This window comes from Scheffersomyces amazonensis (assembly GCF_036850825.1).
Source record: "Scheffersomyces amazonensis strain UFMG-HMD-26.3 chromosome Unknown RJT21scaffold_1, whole genome shotgun sequence".
Lineage (NCBI taxonomy): Eukaryota > Fungi > Ascomycota > Pichiomycetes > Serinales > Debaryomycetaceae > Scheffersomyces > Scheffersomyces amazonensis.
This window is the reverse complement of record NW_027042741.1, coordinates 1,905,173-1,922,817: the sequence shown is the minus strand read 5'-3', so window position 1 is coordinate 1,922,817 and position 17,645 is coordinate 1,905,173. Positions and strand designations below refer to the sequence as shown.

Genomic DNA, 17,645 nt, shown 5'->3' with positions numbered 1-17,645 from the left:
AAAGAAGTCAGAAATGCAACCATTTATTTTATTATTATTTCAGAGTTAATCATCGCAGTAGTGAAAAATTCCCCATCGCATTCGTGGAGAGTTGCAGTCGATAGTGGTTTACTTTTTAGTCTTCATTGATTCCAACGTCAACCAACAAGCGACTGACTAGTAGCGACTAACTAGTAACTAGTAGCGACAAACTGGTAGCATTACTTACTGCCTAGTTTTCAAAAGAAATCAGTTTATTTTTTAAAATGAGTGACAATAATTTCCTTATTTTACCTGGCCCTAGGGCTTTATCTAACTTTAGAGTTAGTAGTTTGATTCAAGAAATTGAAAAGAAATTGAATCAAACTTCGATTATTGAACAAGTTACATCCAGTTATACTCATTATATTAGTTTAAAATCACAATTAACTGTTAAACAATTGGAATTAGTTAAAATCTTATTAACTTATGATTCACCAATTGATGAGACAAATGAGTTATCTCAAGAATTAATTCAATTATCTACCATTGATGGAGATAATATTAATAATATTGATAATATTAATACTTTTAAACAATTAGATTCTAATCATATTCTTATTAGAATTTTACCTAGACCAGGTACAATTTCTCCATGGTCTTCTAAGGCAACTGATATTGCTCAAATTTGTGGATTAAATGATCAAATTGAAAGAATTGAACGTGGTTTAACTTTATTAATTAAAACCAAAAATGTTTCATTAGTTAATCATATTGATTCTCAAGGTTCTATTTTAACTACGGTATTTGATAGAATGACTCAAACATTATATATTGGAGATAATGCTCCTAAATATAATGATTTATTTGCTCATCATCATCCAAAACCATTAGTTCATGTAGATATTATTTCAAATAAAGAAAATTTATTAATTGCCAATAAAGAACTTGGTTTAGCCTTAGATTCAGGAGAAATTGATTATTTAATTAATGCCTTTACTGATGTAATTGGTAGAAATCCAACTGATGTTGAATTATTTATGTTTGCTCAAGTTAATTCTGAACATTGTCGTCATAAGATTTTCAATGCTGATTGGACAATTGATAATATTGAAAAGGATTTTTCTTTATTTAAAATGATTAGAAATACTCATCAAAAGAATCCTCAATATACTGTTAGTGCTTATTCTGATAATGCTGCTGTTTTTGAAGGTCCAGAAGGATTTGTTTATACTCCAGATTTTAAAACTAAACAATGGAAATCAATAAAGGAAAGAGTTCATACTTTAGTTAAAGTTGAAACTCATAATCATCCAACTGCTGTATCACCATTTGCTGGTGCAGCAACTGGTTCTGGTGGAGAAATTAGAGATGAAGGTGCTGTTGGTAGAGGTTCTAAATCTAAAGCTGGTTTAGCTGGATTTTCAGTATCTGATTTAAATATTCCAACTTTACCTCAACCATGGGAAAGAGATATTGGTAAACCAAATCATATTGCTTCTTCATTAGATATTATGATTGAAGCTCCAATTGGTTCTGCTGCTTTTAATAATGAATTTGGTAGACCAGCTATTAATGGATATTTTAGAACTTTAACAACTGAAGTTGAAAATCATGAAGGTAAAATTGAAGTTAGAGGTTTTCATAAACCAATTATGTTGGCTGGTGGTATGGGTGCCATTAGACCTGATTTAGCTCTTAAAGATACCAAGATAACTCCAGGATCTAAATTAATTGTATTAGGTGGTCAATCTATGTTAATTGGTTTAGGTGGTGGAGCAGCTTCATCTATTTCATCAGGTGAAGGTTCTGCAGCATTAGATTTTGCATCTGTTCAAAGAGGTAATCCTGAAATTCAAAGAAGGGCTCAACAAGTTATTGATGCATGTGTTTCTTTAGGTAAATTTGGTAATCCAATCCAATCAATTCATGATGTTGGAGCTGGAGGATTATCTAATGCTTTACCAGAATTAGTTCATGATAATGATTTAGGAGCTAAATTTGAATTAAGATCTATTTTATCTTTAGAACCAGGTATGTCACCAATGGAAATTTGGTGTAATGAATCTCAAGAAAGATATGTATTAGGAGTTAAACCAGAAAATTTAAAATTATTTGAAGAAATCTGTCAAAGAGAAAGAGCTCCATTTGCAATTGTAGGTGAAGCAACTGAAGAACAACGATTAATTTTAACTGATTCTTTATTAAATTCTACTCCAATTGATTTGGAAATGTCAATCTTATTTGGTAAACCTCCCAAGATGTCAAGAACTGCCATTACTCAAAATTTATTATTAAAACCTTTTGAAACTTCTAATCTTAATTTATCAGAATCAATTGATAGAATTTTACAATTACCAAGTGTTGGTTCAAAGAATTTCTTAATTACTATTGGTGATAGATTTATTACTGGATTAGTTGATAGAGATCAAATGGTTGGTCCATGGCAAATTCCTGTTGCTGATGTTGGAGTTACTGCTACTTCATTAAGTTCTGATTCAGTTTTATCAACTGGTGAAGCTTTAGCAATGGGTGAAAAGCCAACTTTAGCATTAATTTCTGCTTCTGCATCGGCTAAGATGTCTGTTGCTGAATCATTATTAAATATTTTTGCTGCTGATATTACTTCTTTAGATCATATTAAATTATCAGCTAATTGGATGTCTGCTGCTTCTCATCCTGGTGAAGGAGCTAAACTTTATGAAGCTGTTCAAGCTATTGGATTAGATTTATGTCCTGATTTAGGAGTATCTATTCCAGTTGGTAAAGATTCTATGTCTATGAAAATGAAATGGGATAATAAAGAAGTTACTGCTCCATTAGCATTAACCATTACTGCTTTTGGTCCAGTTGATAATACTTCTAATACTTGGACTCCAGAATTACAAAGAGTTGATGATTCTATCTTAGTATTGGTTGATTTAGCTACTGAAGTTAAAAAAGCTTTAGGTGGTTCGGCTTTAGCTCAAGTTTATAAACAAGTTGGTGATTCTGCTCCAACTGTTCATTCCAATTCAATTTTAAAATCATTTTTACAATCATTGGTTGTATTACATAAACAATTTGATGTATTAGCTTATCATGATAGATCTGAAGGTGGATTATTCACTACTATTGTAGAAATGGCATTTGCAGCTAGAAGTGGTATTGAATTAAATATTGATAGTAATGAAGATTTATTTAGTGAATTATTCAATGAAGAATTAGGTGCTGTATTCCAAATTACTAAATCTGAATTGAATAAATTCGTTGATATCTTTAAGACTAATGGTATCCCATCTCAATATGTTAAGGTTATAGGTCAACCAAATTTCTCTAAACAAGAAATTACTATTAATTATAATGGAAAATCTGTATATGCTAATAAGAGAAGTACTTTACAAGAATTATGGAGTAATACTTCTTATCATATTCAAAAGTTAAGAGATAATCCAGTTACTTCAGCTCAAGAATATGAAGCCATTAAGGATGATCAAGATCCTGGTTTATCATATCAATTAACATTTGATCCAAGTATTAAGAAAGAATATAAGAGTAGACCAAAAGTAGCTATTTTAAGAGAACAAGGGGTTAATTCCCAACAAGAAATGGCTCATAGTTTTGAACAAGCAGGATTTGAAGCTTATGATGTTCATATGTCTGATATTCTTGAAGGTAGAGTTAGCTTGGATGAATTTGTTGGATTAGCTGCTTGTGGTGGATTCTCATATGGTGATGTTTTAGGTGCTGGAGCAGGTTGGGCTAAATCTGTTTTATTTAATGATAGAGCTCGTGAAGAATTTAGAAAATTTTTCCAAGATAGAGATAATACTTTTGCATTTGGTGCTTGTAATGGTTGTCAATTCTTTAGTAGAATTGCTGAATTAATTCCAGGTACTGAAAACTGGCCAACTTTTGAAAGAAATTTGAGTGAACAATATGAAGCTAGATTTGTATTGGTAGAGATTCAAGAAAGTTCTGAAAATAATTCAATTTTCTTACAAAATATGAAGGGGTCTAAATTACCAATTGCTGTTGCTCATGGTGAAGGTAGAGCTAGTTTCAAAGATGGTAAAGATTTTGAACAATTTAATAAGGCTGCCATTAAGTATGTTAACAATTATGGACAAGTTACTGAACAATATCCATTTAATCCAAATGGATCTCCAAATGGTATTGCTGGTATCACTAATTCAAATGGTAGAGTTTTAGCAATGATGCCACATCCAGAAAGAGTTACTAGAAAGGAATCCAATAGTTGGTATCCTAAGAAACAAGGTGAAGCCTGGGGTTCTTTAGGTCCTTGGATTCAATTATTCAAGAATGCTAGAGAATGGGTAGGTGAAAATTATTAGATCTAACCAGTACGTAAAATGTATAATAACAAAATAACAATTAATTATAATTAATAAACAATTAGTATAGTAAATTAAATTAATATGATGACTAAGAGAAGTAAATAGTAGTGTCAATTATATATATATACAGTCAGTAATCACATAATTAATAGAAGTTGACCAGAATTTTGCAACTATTTCCTAAATGGGACGAGCCGCGCTTACATAAGCACAAACTCACTAATAAAAATTTCAAAATGAAAAGTCGTGTCCATATCCAATTTGACTGGAAAAAAAATTTTAACAATTTTCATGTCTCGAGAGTAGTAAAAAAAATTTTTCACTTTGTTAACTACTAGTATTCTTTATATAATCATCTCCAATCATATCCACAATGGTTAACGCTATTTTATCTAAAAAGAGAAAGTTAGTTGCTGACGGTGTCTTCTACGCCGAATTAAACGAATTCTTCACCAGAGAATTATCTGCTGAAGGTTACGCTGGTGTTGAAGTTAGAAAGACTCCAACTAAATTAGAAGTTATTGTTAAGGCTTCTAACACTCAAGGTGTTTTAGGTGAACAAGGTAGAAGAATCCATGAATTAACTTCTTTATTAGTTAAGAGATTCAAATTATCTCCAGAAGGTATTGTTATCTATGCTGAAAGAGTTGAAGAAAGAGGTTTAAGTGCTGCTGTTCAAGCTGAATCCTTAAAGGCTAAATTATTAAACGGTTTACCAATCAGAAGAGCCGCTTACGGTGTCTTAAGATTCGCCATGATGGGTGGTGCTAAGGGTGTTGAAGTTGTTATTTCTGGTAAATTAAGAGCTGCCAGAGCTAAATCTCAAAAATACTCTGACGGTTTCATGATCCACTCTGGTCAACCAACCAAAGATTTCATTGATATTGCTATTAGACACGTTTTAATGAGACAAGGTGTCTTAGGTATTAAAGTTAAGATTATGAAGGATCCAGCTGCCAACAAGAGAGGTCCAAGAGCTTTACCAGATGCTGTTAAGATTGCTGAAGTTAAAGATGAAGATGAAATTATCAGAGCTCCATCTGTTAAGACTTACAAACAAGCTCCAGCTCCAGCCCCAGTTGCTGAAGCCGAAGCTGAAGTCGCTGCTTAAGTTTATTAGGATTAATTTAATAGTATTTAATAATATATCCAGTTTTCTTATAATCGTAATTATGTAATCTGAACGCAGTCTATTATGTAAGCGCAAAACATTCATTTTTCTCACTTTCAGAGTTTTGTTTTTACGTTTTTTTCGACAGGCGCTACCATATGCGTTTTCGCCCTTCTCGTTGTCAATTACTGCATTGAGACGCATAAATAAATGATCATATGAGAAATATGGCAAGATACCAAGAAAAGTCGGATTAAATCTTCGTTAAGGTTGTTGTGCGAGGAACTAAATGCAAGTATTAAAACTCAATCTGAGTACAGCCTACAACGCGTATATCGAGCCATGCCATGTATTCTCTAAAACCTAGTTAGACGATTTTAATAATACGATTAAATAATAGAAGTGCATTTACGATCGAGATGACATTACCCCTATAACATGCCAATTTAAAAATAATGAGGAGGGGAACCGGTGGTCTCTGTACAGGACATGTGATAAACGTTTTCTATGGAGTTAGGACTTAAATTCAGAACTTTGATTCACTAACATAACGTAAGCACCAGGTGGGCTGAGATGAGTTGCTTCACACAATCTCCATAATAACAACAAATAATAATCAACAAATTTAATGTGAGTGCGATGCGTCATTACAAATTGAAATCATCCATTTATTTGTAATGCGCAGTTAAAGTTGATTTACTCCGAGGATGATTCATTTCCATCACTCCGAAAAAAAAGAAGCATGCATGGGTGCAGGACAGAACGATAACGGAGTTTAATCTCCATAGTATTCCACAGTTAGCCCCAGGATGGAAGGATCACTCATACAGCAAATTTTGCAGCGTATAACTAAGGCTATATAAAGCACTAGATCCCCAGATATGAATTATTTAATTATACGATTTTTTAAATATTTATCTTCAAATAACTATAAAATCACAAATATATATATAATGTCAGCTTATCACATACCACACGATGGTAAATTCTTAACCTTATCATCAGAAGTTTCTGAACCATTTATTATTCCAAATGTTTCACCAATTTCTTCACCTAAATTATTAGCAATTCCTAGTAATACTAGTGAAGCATCAGCCAAACCAATCTATAGACGTTTATCTAATACTATGGTTGAACCTTTAAATATGACTGAAGAAAGAGACTTCAGTGATGACGCTACTTTAGTGTCAGAAAGAAGCATGTCAATCCTTGATTTGAATTAGCATAATAACTGAGTACTAATTCAATGTATATTATTATATTATCATATTATTATCATATTATTATATTATTACTATTATTAAGTAGTGGTCCTTCTGCTACTGGTCTCGGCATGTCATGATTTCACTTCTGGTTATACTTATTTTTTTGTGGCTTTCATTTCAATCTTACATTCATTACTGGTTATAAAAACATACTAAAAAGTATATCTTATACCTATAGCTTGTATATTTATTATTATTATTATTATTATTCTTATCATTATCTTTTATTATTATTAGTTACTTATAAATAAACAATACTTACATAGAACAATTAATTGATCAAATAATTATTTATTTAATTAGTACTATTCATTGCTATTTACATACATACCTATATATTGTAATTTTTACATTAGTATCCTAAAATAATGGATAGAATTCGTTGTATTTTTTCAAATAGTAAGCTGAACCTAAACCACCTAAAACAGTCAATACAAGAGGTAAAGGTTTCTTAAATTTAGTTGGAATACTTCTAGCTAAACCTGTCGCCAATAAAAAACTAGAAGCACCTAAAGCTAATTCCAATCCCCAATCGGCATTTTTATGTAAAAGGTATCCTGAATATCCATAAATGGTTCCGAAAGTTAATCCGGCTACTAAGGAAGGAAGTGAGCCTTTACGACTGTAACCAATAATTCCTCCTACAGTACAGAGACCTGATAATGTATAAGCTGGATGTTCCATTGTTTATGTTACTGCTTGTCAATTGTTTATTACTACTTTCCAATTATAGTTGCTAGTTACTTCCTACTAGTTATTTCCCTATGTTACTGAGTTACTTAGTTATTTGCCGTCCGTAGATTCCACCTCCTCTGCAGGACTAGCCTCAGTAGGACATTAGGGAGACTCGACATTACATGCATCCATACCGCAGCACCTATTGGCGACGCGTAGCGCCATGCCGCCATACATAACCGACAAAACTCAACCCTCCAATGAAGTACGATTGAGCCTGCTTGTACGATTTGTTACTACCTTGGGTAATATTAAGTAGATTGTTATTGAGTTTCAGGACAATGACAAAGAAACATACAATGTCAAATATCAATATTAGTCATACAGTATACAGTGAAAGAATAACAATTATTATACGTAGCATAACATTTCTTGAATCAGTCCCCACTATCACCAAAACTGTTGGTGATGTTTCAACAGCAAGTTTGAACAACTGTAGAGTAATTGGACTTATAACAAGTAAGTATCCTTACAATTAACAGTATGATATTACTACATTAAATGCCTGTTCATTAAATCAATATCTATACTATAATCCCTAACTATATTACGTAAACTTTAACTATACTTCGCATACTCACTCTCGTCTCTCACTAAACGTCCCTCAGCACAGTGAAAAATTATGAGCTTTTCGCCCACCACTGAAAACAGCCCAACTCCACGGAGGTTCAACGAGGGACGTTTCGCTCTCTTGACAAATCATCATCTCGGCCAACTGCCACTTTTCTTCTGCCATAACCACAGATATAACCACAAATCATCATGAATATATCATCTATACTATCAGCCGATACTGGACCTAGTGAATCCAAGACATCAATACATAACTTAATTGAAGATATTTCTACTACTACTACCACAAATACAAATACAAGTGGACCAGAAACTACTGTGAATGGAAATAGTAATACTGGTACATTATCTACTATTAATCAATTACTGTTTGAACCAAGTAATTTTGTAGATGAAGCCATTACACCAGTTATTTCCAATTCAATCTTTAGTGAACAAAATATTAATGATCATCAAATAGATGATAATTATCATAGGACATTTCAAGCAAATATTAATAGACTTAATCAACTCGATGAACAAGTCACATTATCTCAAGATTTAAAGCTTCTAAAATTCAATGAACTTAAATTAAATAAACTTATTGTTAAATCATCTGAATTTTCATTTAATTATTTAAATCGAGTTATTGCTGAAGATATAAGTACAAGAAATAATAAAATTAGTGATACAAATAAGAATAAAGATTTAATACCTTTAGATTATTCTAAACCTTTACATCATAATACAACTCGAGGGAAAGAATTTAAATGGGGATCAACTAGAGAAATTATTAAGATTGATGCTAAAAAACGGAAACGTACAGCTGCTGCTGTAGCAGCGGCTGCAATTGCTTCAACTGCAACTCCAACGAATTCTAAATCTATTAAAGGTGGTAATTCATTAAATTTAACTCCTAGACCTATTAAACCTAAGAGAAAGATTGAAGATATTTCAGCTGATACTTCAGATACAACATCATCAGGAGGGAAACGTCAAAGAAGGAAACCTTCATTATATGGAGAAGAAGATTCACTGGATTCTAAAATTAAATTAAAACTTAAATTAAAAGCTGGAGAAGATGATAAAAAATCATCCAGTAATAATGGTAAATCAACAAATGCCACTACTACAAAAGAACTTAAAGTACTTGTTAAACAATATGATAATACTTATGTAGCTATTTGGAAAGATTTATCTAGAAAAGATGGACCAAAAGTTAGTAGATTAGTTCAACAATCAACTCAAGCTCGATTAATTAATCTTCGAAAGACAGCTATATTGGCAGCTAGAGAAGCCAAAAGATGGCAATTAAGAAATAATAAGAATCAAAAGGATTTAACAACTAAAGCAAGAAGAGCCATGAGAGAAATGTTTAATTTCTGGAAACGAAATGAAAGAATTGAACGAGAATTAAAGAAGAAATATGAAAAGGAATTACTTGATAAAGCTAAACGAGAAGAAGAAGAAAGAGAAGCTAAACGTCAATCACGGAAATTAAATTTTCTTATTACTCAAACAGAATTATATTCTCATTTTATTGGTAAGAAGATTAAAACTGATGAAATTGAAGGATCAGATTCTGATCCAAATATTGCTCGATTAAAAGCTGCTAATTCAACTAATAATTCATTTGATAAATATACTGATATTAATCATATTGATCATAAAGTTGATGATATTAATACAATTGATTTTGATAATGCTGATGAAGAAGATTTAACTCGAGCAGCTGCAGCAAATGCTCAAAATGCTTTATTAGCAGCTCAATCAAAGGCAAAACAATTTGATGATGATCCATTAAAGAATCCTGATACAAATGGAGAAGAAATGAATTTCCAAAATCCAACCTTATTAGGAGATATAACAATTGCTCAACCAAATTTATTAAAATGTACTTTAAAAGAATATCAATTAAAGGGACTTAATTGGTTAGCTAATCTTTATGATCAAGGTATTAATGGGATTTTAGCTGATGAAATGGGTTTAGGTAAAACTGTACAATCAATTTCTGTATTATCATATCTTGCAGAAACTCATAATATTTGGGGACCATTTTTAGTGGTAACTCCAGCATCAACTTTACATAATTGGCAACAAGAAATTAGTCGATTTGTACCTGATTTTAAAGTATTACCTTATTGGGGGAATGCAAAAGATCGGAAAATATTAAGAAAATTTTGGGATAGAAAATCATTTAGATATGGTAAAGATGCTCCATTTCATGTCTTAGTTACATCTTATCAATTAGTTGTTGTTGATGCACCATATTTTCAAAAAATGAAATGGCAATATATGATATTAGATGAAGCACAAGCCATTAAATCATCGCAATCATCCAGATGGAAATCTTTATTATCATTTAGTTGTAGAAATCGTTTATTACTTACAGGAACTCCTATACAAAATTCTATGCAAGAATTATGGGCTTTATTACATTTTATTATGCCATCATTATTTGATTCTCATGATGAATTTAGTGATTGGTTCTCTAAGGATATTGAAAGTCATGCTCAATCTAATACAGGATTAGATGAACAACAATTAAGACGATTACATATGATTTTAAAACCATTTATGCTTCGGAGAATTAAAAAGAATGTTCAAAGTGAATTGGGTGATAAAGTTGAAATTGATCTTTTCTGTGATTTAACTAATCGTCAAAAGAAATATTATCAAATGTTAAGATCTCAAATATCTATTGCTGATTTATTAGATTCTGTTTCAACAGCTTCGGGAGAAGATGCAACTTCATTAATTAATTTAGTTATGCAATTCCGGAAAGTTTGTAATCATCCTGATTTATTTGAAAGAGCCGATGTTAAATCAGCATTTTCATTTGCAAAATTCGCTGAAACTTCATCATTCTTACGAGAATCAAATGATTTAGAGATGAGTTATTCATCGGAAAATTTAATTCATTATAGAGTTCCCAAATTAATCTATGATGAATTACTTATGCCAAGTTTTACCAATGATTTAGAAACTAAACGAGTTAATATATTGAATAAATTCAATATCTATAATCCAGAAAATGTCATTAGAAATAAGTCTGATTCCACATTTTCTTGGTTAAGATTTGTCGATGTTTCTCCACAAGAATTACATACAATTACTCAAACTAATATAATTAATCGAGCTATGAATCTTAAATCATATACTGATAAGAATTATAATAAGATTAATCGATTCCAATACTTGTATGAAGGAGATTATATTCCTATTAATAAATCCTTATTAATTAATGAGTATAATAATAATCAAGCCGAAATTAATAATTCTTATCATTTACGAGAATTATATACGGTACAAACTAAAGTTTATGAAGATATGTATATAAATATTATGAAACCAGCAGCTGAACCAATTGCTTGTGCTCCACCAATAAGTATCATATGTTCAAGTAAATTATTTACTAATCGATTATATGATAATTTATTTGATAAATCTATTCAACAGAAATTATTACCATTATCATTAAATAATGAATTACAATTATTAGATGATAATATACCACTTGAAGAATTTCCTAAATCGGATTTATTACCTCGTCCAATAAATAATTTAATTGATTATTCTAATATTAGAATGCCATCAATGCTTAGATTTATTACTGAATCAGGGAAATTAGCTAAACTTGATGAATTATTAGTGGAATTAAAACAAAATGATCATCGAGTACTTATTTATTTTCAAATGACAAGAATGATGGATCTTATGGAAGAATATTTAACTTATAGACAACATAAATATATTCGATTAGATGGATCATCTAAATTAGATGATAGAAGAGATTTAGTTCATGATTGGCAAACTAAACCAGAAATCTTTATATTTTTATTAAGTACTCGAGCTGGAGGATTAGGAATTAATTTAACTGCGGCTGATACAGTAATCTTTTATGATTCAGATTGGAATCCAACCATTGATTCTCAAGCCATGGATAGAGCTCATAGATTAGGACAAACTAGACAAGTAACTGTTTATAGATTACTTACTAGAGGTACAATTGAAGAAAGAATGAGAGATCGAGCTAAACAAAAGGAACAAGTTCAACAAGTTGTAATGGAAGGTAAAGGTACAATGATGATTAATAAAAAAGATGAAGCGGCCAATAAAAAGAAGGATGTAGCATTTTTATTATTAGGAGAAGAAAATGAAAATGATGAAAGTACAACTGAAAGTACTCCAGCACCAGAAGGTTTTATAGCCCCTCTGAAAAAGAAGAAGAGAAAGTTATCAGCTGATGATGCACTTAGTAGTAAGAAACTTGAAGAATTATATCATGAAGGTGAAGGGTCCTTTTCCGGCAATGTAACTCCGGCGCCATAGATTCATAATTAAAGTATATTAATGTAATAAATAGAATAGTAGCAATAAATATAATAACTAAACAGTATCGAGACTGTAGATCCGATTGAAACTCTCTTCAAGTTTAAGCTTAAGCTCGGACTTGGAGTATTTGGTAGTGGCTGTATCATCGGTTAAGTCATCCGAAGTGATATGACTTGAACTAATGAGATCGGAGATACTACTGACATTAGAAGTTACTGAGTTAAGAGAATAATGAGGATTACTATTGCTACTGAGCTTATTTAGTGTATCCTGATTGTAAGCTTCAAAGGCTGACAGTTGTCTTTGATGTTGTCTTTGCTGGTATTGTTGCTTTACTGAATTATTCTCTTCAACCACCGTCAAGAGTCCCAATTGTAATCCACCAGACCCTCGTTTATGTTTCTTACCGGCAGAAACATAACTGTCTCTTGGTGAAGTACCTGGTGAACGTAATGAATTGGTTCTAGTCATGGGTTGAGCCATAGACTGAACTGGAGATTGAGTTAATGATTGAAGTTGTGATTGAAGTTGTGATTGAGTCTGCGACTGAGTCTTTGTATGGAAAGTTTTCAAATTGAATTCTCCATTAACTGATGAACGAGGAGATGTATAATTGGAGATATCACTATTAATTTGAATCTCAGAATTCCGTAATTCTTCTTGAAAACCTTCAACACTAGCTTGATATAATTGTTTAAGTTTAACTATATCTTCACTAAATTGATTAAATATCATCACTTTCTCGGTGAGTTCATCAATATTATCAATTTGTTGAGTCGATTGATTATATTTCTGAAAGTATTGTAAATTAGTACAAAGATTAGATATCTTATTAATTAATTGATCTAATGGTGTATCATTATCTAATTCAGTTGAATTATTTGAGATTACACTAGTAGATATAGCTAAAATATTTTGATCTTCTTGTGCTGGTTGATTCTTAATAGTATTATAAATCTCATCGAAATTAATAAAACTATTAATTATACTACCAAGACATCCATTAAGATCTTGAAATATTGAACTCAAGAGCTTTAATTTAACAGTTTGCAGAATATAATTGACTGATGGTTGAGGTTCAGTATAACATATCATATCATAAAGTTTATAGATAAAGAATGTTTGTTTAATAGTAGGTTCATTAAGACTTAATAATTGACAAATGAATAATCGTCGTAATTGATTGAATCGATTCAATTGAGTGACAATTATATTAACTGAATTAGTATCTTCTTTAGTGGTGGTAGTGGTAGAAATATCAATATGATTAATTTGATAATACAGTTCTAATAAATCTCCATTCATATATGGAAGGAGATGCTTTATAGATGTTTGAAAGTTAAGATTAAGTAAATGAAGTGAATTCATAATATGACTTTCAAGTTGTTGCTTATAAGGATTATCCAGCAGTAGATACTTAAATAATTCAATCTCTTTATAAGCTATAAGTTTTTGTATAAGGAATTTATTAACTCGATAATTATGTAGAAGAAAATCTGTTAATAATGCTTTAATTCGATGAGATATAATTAACCATTTCAATCGTTTAATCTTAAGTAATTTAGTTGATGATATAAGAAGGATTTTAAATAATTTAATGGTAATTTGTGTTGGATGATTTGTGGTTAAATGACGTATAAGTCGTATAATTAAATTAATTATGAGTAAGATAGAATTATCTGTATGAGTATAATTGATTGTGGTATATTGAGATACTGAATAGGATTTATTCAGAAGGATTAATTCATATCCATCATTATCAATAGTAGTGAATTTAGTAATAGGTCGAGTTTGATGTAACGCAGATATATCATGTTCAAGATTAGTTAATGATTGTTCATTTTTAGATAGAATCATAGTATGATCCAATAAATTAGATACTACTAAAGTATATTTGAACTGTTCCCAGAATTTATGATATATATTATTCATTCCAAGATATTTTTCAATGAATTTTGTAAAGTTTTCAGTGGTAGAAATAGATGGAATTTGTGGTATTGATGGTATTGGTACAGTTGTTATGGGTTTTTCATAGTAATAATTTTGACTCAGTACTGTAGAATGAACAGGATGTAAATGAGTTGTAAATAAATTTTGATGAGATAATGTAGGCAGTGATATAGAACCTTCAATCCCCCAATCACTAACTTCGATGGGGTTAATATATCCTATATTACTACTAGTAATACTTGAGTGTCTTGGATGTTCACCAGATATTACTGTTCCCTGATCTGATTTCGGAGGAGGTGGAGCTCCACTGAATGTAAGGTACCGCGAGAGCGGATTCAATCGGTCAAAGTTCATGTTAGGCCATTCGTGTCAGTAATGAATAATGAGTAATGAATAATGAGTAATGAGGTATGGGTTATGAGTTATGAAGTTGAAGTAATGAATTAGTACTAGTACTGATTGGAAATGTTTGGCTTGTAATGGGACGATTTTGAGTACGATTTCAAGGGGAATGTGTTGAGGGATGTCGTGGGCTGCTAAACCCCGAAGGAATCACGGATACGTTAAGTTCAGTTAGAGATAGCAGTGATTAGAGGTGTTAGTTGATGTGCAAAAATGTTTGTTTACCTGTGGGGTTATAGTGGCCGACATTCCTCTGGAAAGATGTCGTGGTCGGATACAGAAATGTCGTGTTCTGATAACTTAAATAAGGTATAATTAGTAAGAAGTATAATTAGTATGAAGTATAATTAGGATGAATTATAATGTATATCCGATACTTTCTGTTTATATTATTCGTTTCTGTTGGTGTAGTCGAGTTATTTATAGTATGTATTGTTATATATATATATTGTTATGTAGAGGGAGACTTTTTCAATATAGAACTGAAATGTTTAACTAGTTGTGTCACTAATTCCACACGGCAAAAGATACTTTCCGTACCTTAGAATTATCGACTTATTATCTTATTAACTTTAATCATGTTATGCTTTAAATATAGGAGTATTTAACCTTAAATCCAGTGGTGTATAGGGCGACGGACTTATTTCCTGCATGAAAGCAACATGCTTTTACCGAGGTACACTTCATAGTGACAGATTTTAAAAATGGGTAAAGCCGTGCGAGCTAAGTTTACATTTACTTATATTAACTATACATAAGAGTGAATATTATAAATCTGAAGAGGGTTTTCTCTTTTTAAAAACCTTCTTGGTTCTTTCAATATCAGCAGCATTCTTTTTAGCTGGATTGAAAATGGGACCAATATCATCAGCATTTTCCAAATTGGAAGGTTGCATTTCCTCAGCAAATTCAAAGCCCAATTGATTTCTAAATTCTTCAAGTATAGCAAAACCAAAATCGACTATTTTGATTTCATGGTCTTCCGTGACTAGGATATTGGAATCCGTAATATCTCCATGATAAACCCCTAGGTCGTGTGCTCGCTGCAAGACAGACACCGTTTTGTCATATAACCTTCGTCTTCGAGTTAAACTGATGTCTTTTAATGGTATGGCATCGAAGTATTCTTCAATGAACCAGTATCCATTAAATTTAAAAGATTCAAAATCATTTATGGTAAATCTTTCATTATAAGTGGTTATTTCACGGTGTATATAACCATAATAAAAAACATCTGGAAAACCATCTACTCCTTGGAGTCTAGTTAGTGACGAGATCTCTTTGTTGAATAGTCTAGTCACAAGGCTGAAAGATTCATCCACATTAAGTTGTTGCAATAAATAAGCCACTGAAAAGACAGGATCATAAATCTTACAAATAAAGAATTGATCACCGCCTTTGTGTCTTATTTTAATTACAACTCCAAAATGTGAATTAATCTTACTACCTGAGACTATTTCCACGAATTCATAATTACTCCTTATGAAACTCATCCCATCTTCCACCCAATTCAACTTTGTTATTTTACCTAAGACTTTAATGTCAGCAGGACTTAGACTACTGAAGGTTAAATCGGAAATCTCTGTGCCAACTTCTACAAAACGTGAGTCACTACTACTGCTTGGGTTGCTACTAGTATCATTCCTAGATATAATTACAGGTTCAACATCTATCTGTTGCACTCTAGATATAATTTCTTTTGCAACTAGTGTAAGATAACGGTAATGATTAATGATAATCCTTGAGTAATTTTCAGCAATACTGGAGGCTAAAAGACTACACATCTTTCCAATATCTACTTCCTTTTTTTTTGTAAATGTGGTAATACCAATTGAAGTTAAAGCTAAAAGAATTGATGAAATCGAATAATCACTTCTAAACTTAGAAAGAAAACAAACCTCGCACTTCAATTTTCTTAACACCATTCCATCGTCAGTTGTAGGTTTCAAATTATCAACACCTTCCAATTTAACGTAAATTAAGTCATCATAGTCGGATATAAAGCCGAATTCACTTCGACTAGCAAGTAGTTGAAGTACTACCTGACTAAAGTTATGCACGCCAGCAATATATTTGGTTTTCGATTTCAGCTTTTCTCCCCGAAGCATGGAGTAAAAATGTTCAGCTACTCCACCAACTTTCATTTCAATCGGAATTGAACAAAGTTGTGAATCACTCTCCCGTTTAGCTTTGAGAGTGATATCTGGATATACTATGGTCCTGGTGTGATTCAAATCGAGCCTTGTCTCTCTGCAGTTCCGATACGTATCCATCTGATTTCTAAAGACTGCGTCTAGTATTGCAAGCACATTCAGCCGAAACGCATCAATTTTATCGGCTTTACTATTTTGGTCTACCACGAATACTGAAGGAACAGCAAAATCAATATGCTTAAGTTCTTCTACACTAATGTGGAACTCTTTAATTCTATGCATGATCTCATCAGACTTTAAGATACAGCCGCTGGATGGTTCAAAATAACCCAAGTATTCAGTAGACACATTACGGCATAAGTACGAAGATGCCAGACTCGGTTTTGATTTTATAAATGTATGTTCTTCCATTAGCTTTGGTGGTTCTAATTTTAACATGCACGTTACACTGCATATGTCTTGGACGAAGAATATTTTATCATGATTACTTTTGATATAATCCGGTAACCAAATATCCATACGAAAATATAGCCAGAAACGATCACGAAACATTCTCACAATATGCACTAGAGTTTTCGTTGTGGGTTGGGGAAAGCATCTAACTAAATGAAAATTGAATAAATGGAAAAGAAGATTGAGATAGGTCTTCTTAGGCATGTCGAATTCATTTTCTAAAGATCTACTTTCTAAAAACTCTTCAACCTCTATATCATCTATGTGATTCTCTAAAAATTCATTAAACTCTGCTTCGAAGTGCTTAAATTGGCGAATCACTTGTTCATCCTCTGATAACTTGAAAGGGTAGAAATGTTGATTAGTTTCTAAATGAGACTCCAAATGCTCAACT

General features: G+C 31.6%; 7 protein-coding genes across 7 annotated transcripts; 4 read left to right on the top strand and 3 right to left on the bottom strand. All coding sequences in view use genetic code 12, as the record gives it.

Annotated features, from left to right (window-relative positions):
• The first annotated feature begins 85 nt into the window (after positions 1–85).
• ADE6 (phosphoribosylformylglycinamidine synthase) lies at positions 86–4,427 on the top strand. Its single transcript, XM_064880745.1, has one exon. The coding sequence runs from the start codon at positions 246–248 to the stop codon at positions 4,290–4,292; it is 4,047 nt and encodes a 1,348-aa protein (XP_064741241.1). The 5' UTR covers positions 86–245; the 3' UTR covers positions 4,293–4,427.
• A 206-nt stretch (positions 4,428–4,633) lies between these two features.
• RPS3 (40S ribosomal protein uS3) lies at positions 4,634–5,459 on the top strand. The gene has a single exon (XM_064880744.1). The coding sequence runs from the start codon at positions 4,669–4,671 to the stop codon at positions 5,404–5,406; it is 738 nt and encodes a 245-aa protein (XP_064741240.1). The 5' UTR covers positions 4,634–4,668; the 3' UTR covers positions 5,407–5,459.
• An 827-nt stretch (positions 5,460–6,286) lies between these two features.
• RJT21DRAFT_117561 (uncharacterized protein) lies at positions 6,287–6,940 on the top strand (the record flags this gene model as incomplete). Its single annotated transcript, XM_064880743.1, has 1 exon — positions 6,287–6,940. A coding segment is annotated over one exon (338 nt), but the record flags the coding sequence as incomplete, so codon positions are not given.
• Positions 6,941–6,963: 23 nt separating this feature from the next.
• RJT21DRAFT_12961 (uncharacterized protein) lies at positions 6,964–7,558 on the bottom strand. The gene is made up of 2 exons (XM_064882968.1): positions 7,438–7,558; positions 6,964–7,362 (listed from the first exon to the last, which is right to left on the bottom strand). The coding sequence occupies exon 2, from the start codon at positions 7,353–7,355 to the stop codon at positions 7,032–7,034; it is 324 nt and encodes a 107-aa protein (XP_064741238.1). The 5' UTR covers positions 7,356–7,362; positions 7,438–7,558; the 3' UTR covers positions 6,964–7,031.
• Positions 7,559–7,913: 355 nt separating this feature from the next.
• On the top strand, positions 7,914–12,333 carry RJT21DRAFT_117559 (chromatin-remodeling ATPase). The gene has a single exon (XM_064880742.1). The coding sequence runs from the start codon at positions 8,169–8,171 to the stop codon at positions 12,288–12,290; it is 4,122 nt and encodes a 1,373-aa protein (XP_064741237.1). The 5' UTR covers positions 7,914–8,168; the 3' UTR covers positions 12,291–12,333.
• Positions 12,334–14,832, bottom strand: RJT21DRAFT_117558 (uncharacterized protein). Its single transcript, XM_064880741.1, has one exon. The coding sequence runs from the start codon at positions 14,595–14,597 to the stop codon at positions 12,348–12,350; it is 2,250 nt and encodes a 749-aa protein (XP_064741236.1). The 5' UTR covers positions 14,598–14,832; the 3' UTR covers positions 12,334–12,347.
• Positions 14,833–15,399: 567 nt separating this feature from the next.
• On the bottom strand, positions 15,400–16,885 carry RJT21DRAFT_117557 (kinase-like domain-containing protein). The gene has a single exon (XM_064880740.1). It carries the CDS (start codon positions 16,427–16,429, stop codon positions 15,413–15,415), a length of 1,017 nt encoding a protein of 338 aa, XP_064741235.1. The 5' UTR covers positions 16,430–16,885; the 3' UTR covers positions 15,400–15,412.
• Positions 16,886–17,645: the final 760 nt, after the last annotated feature.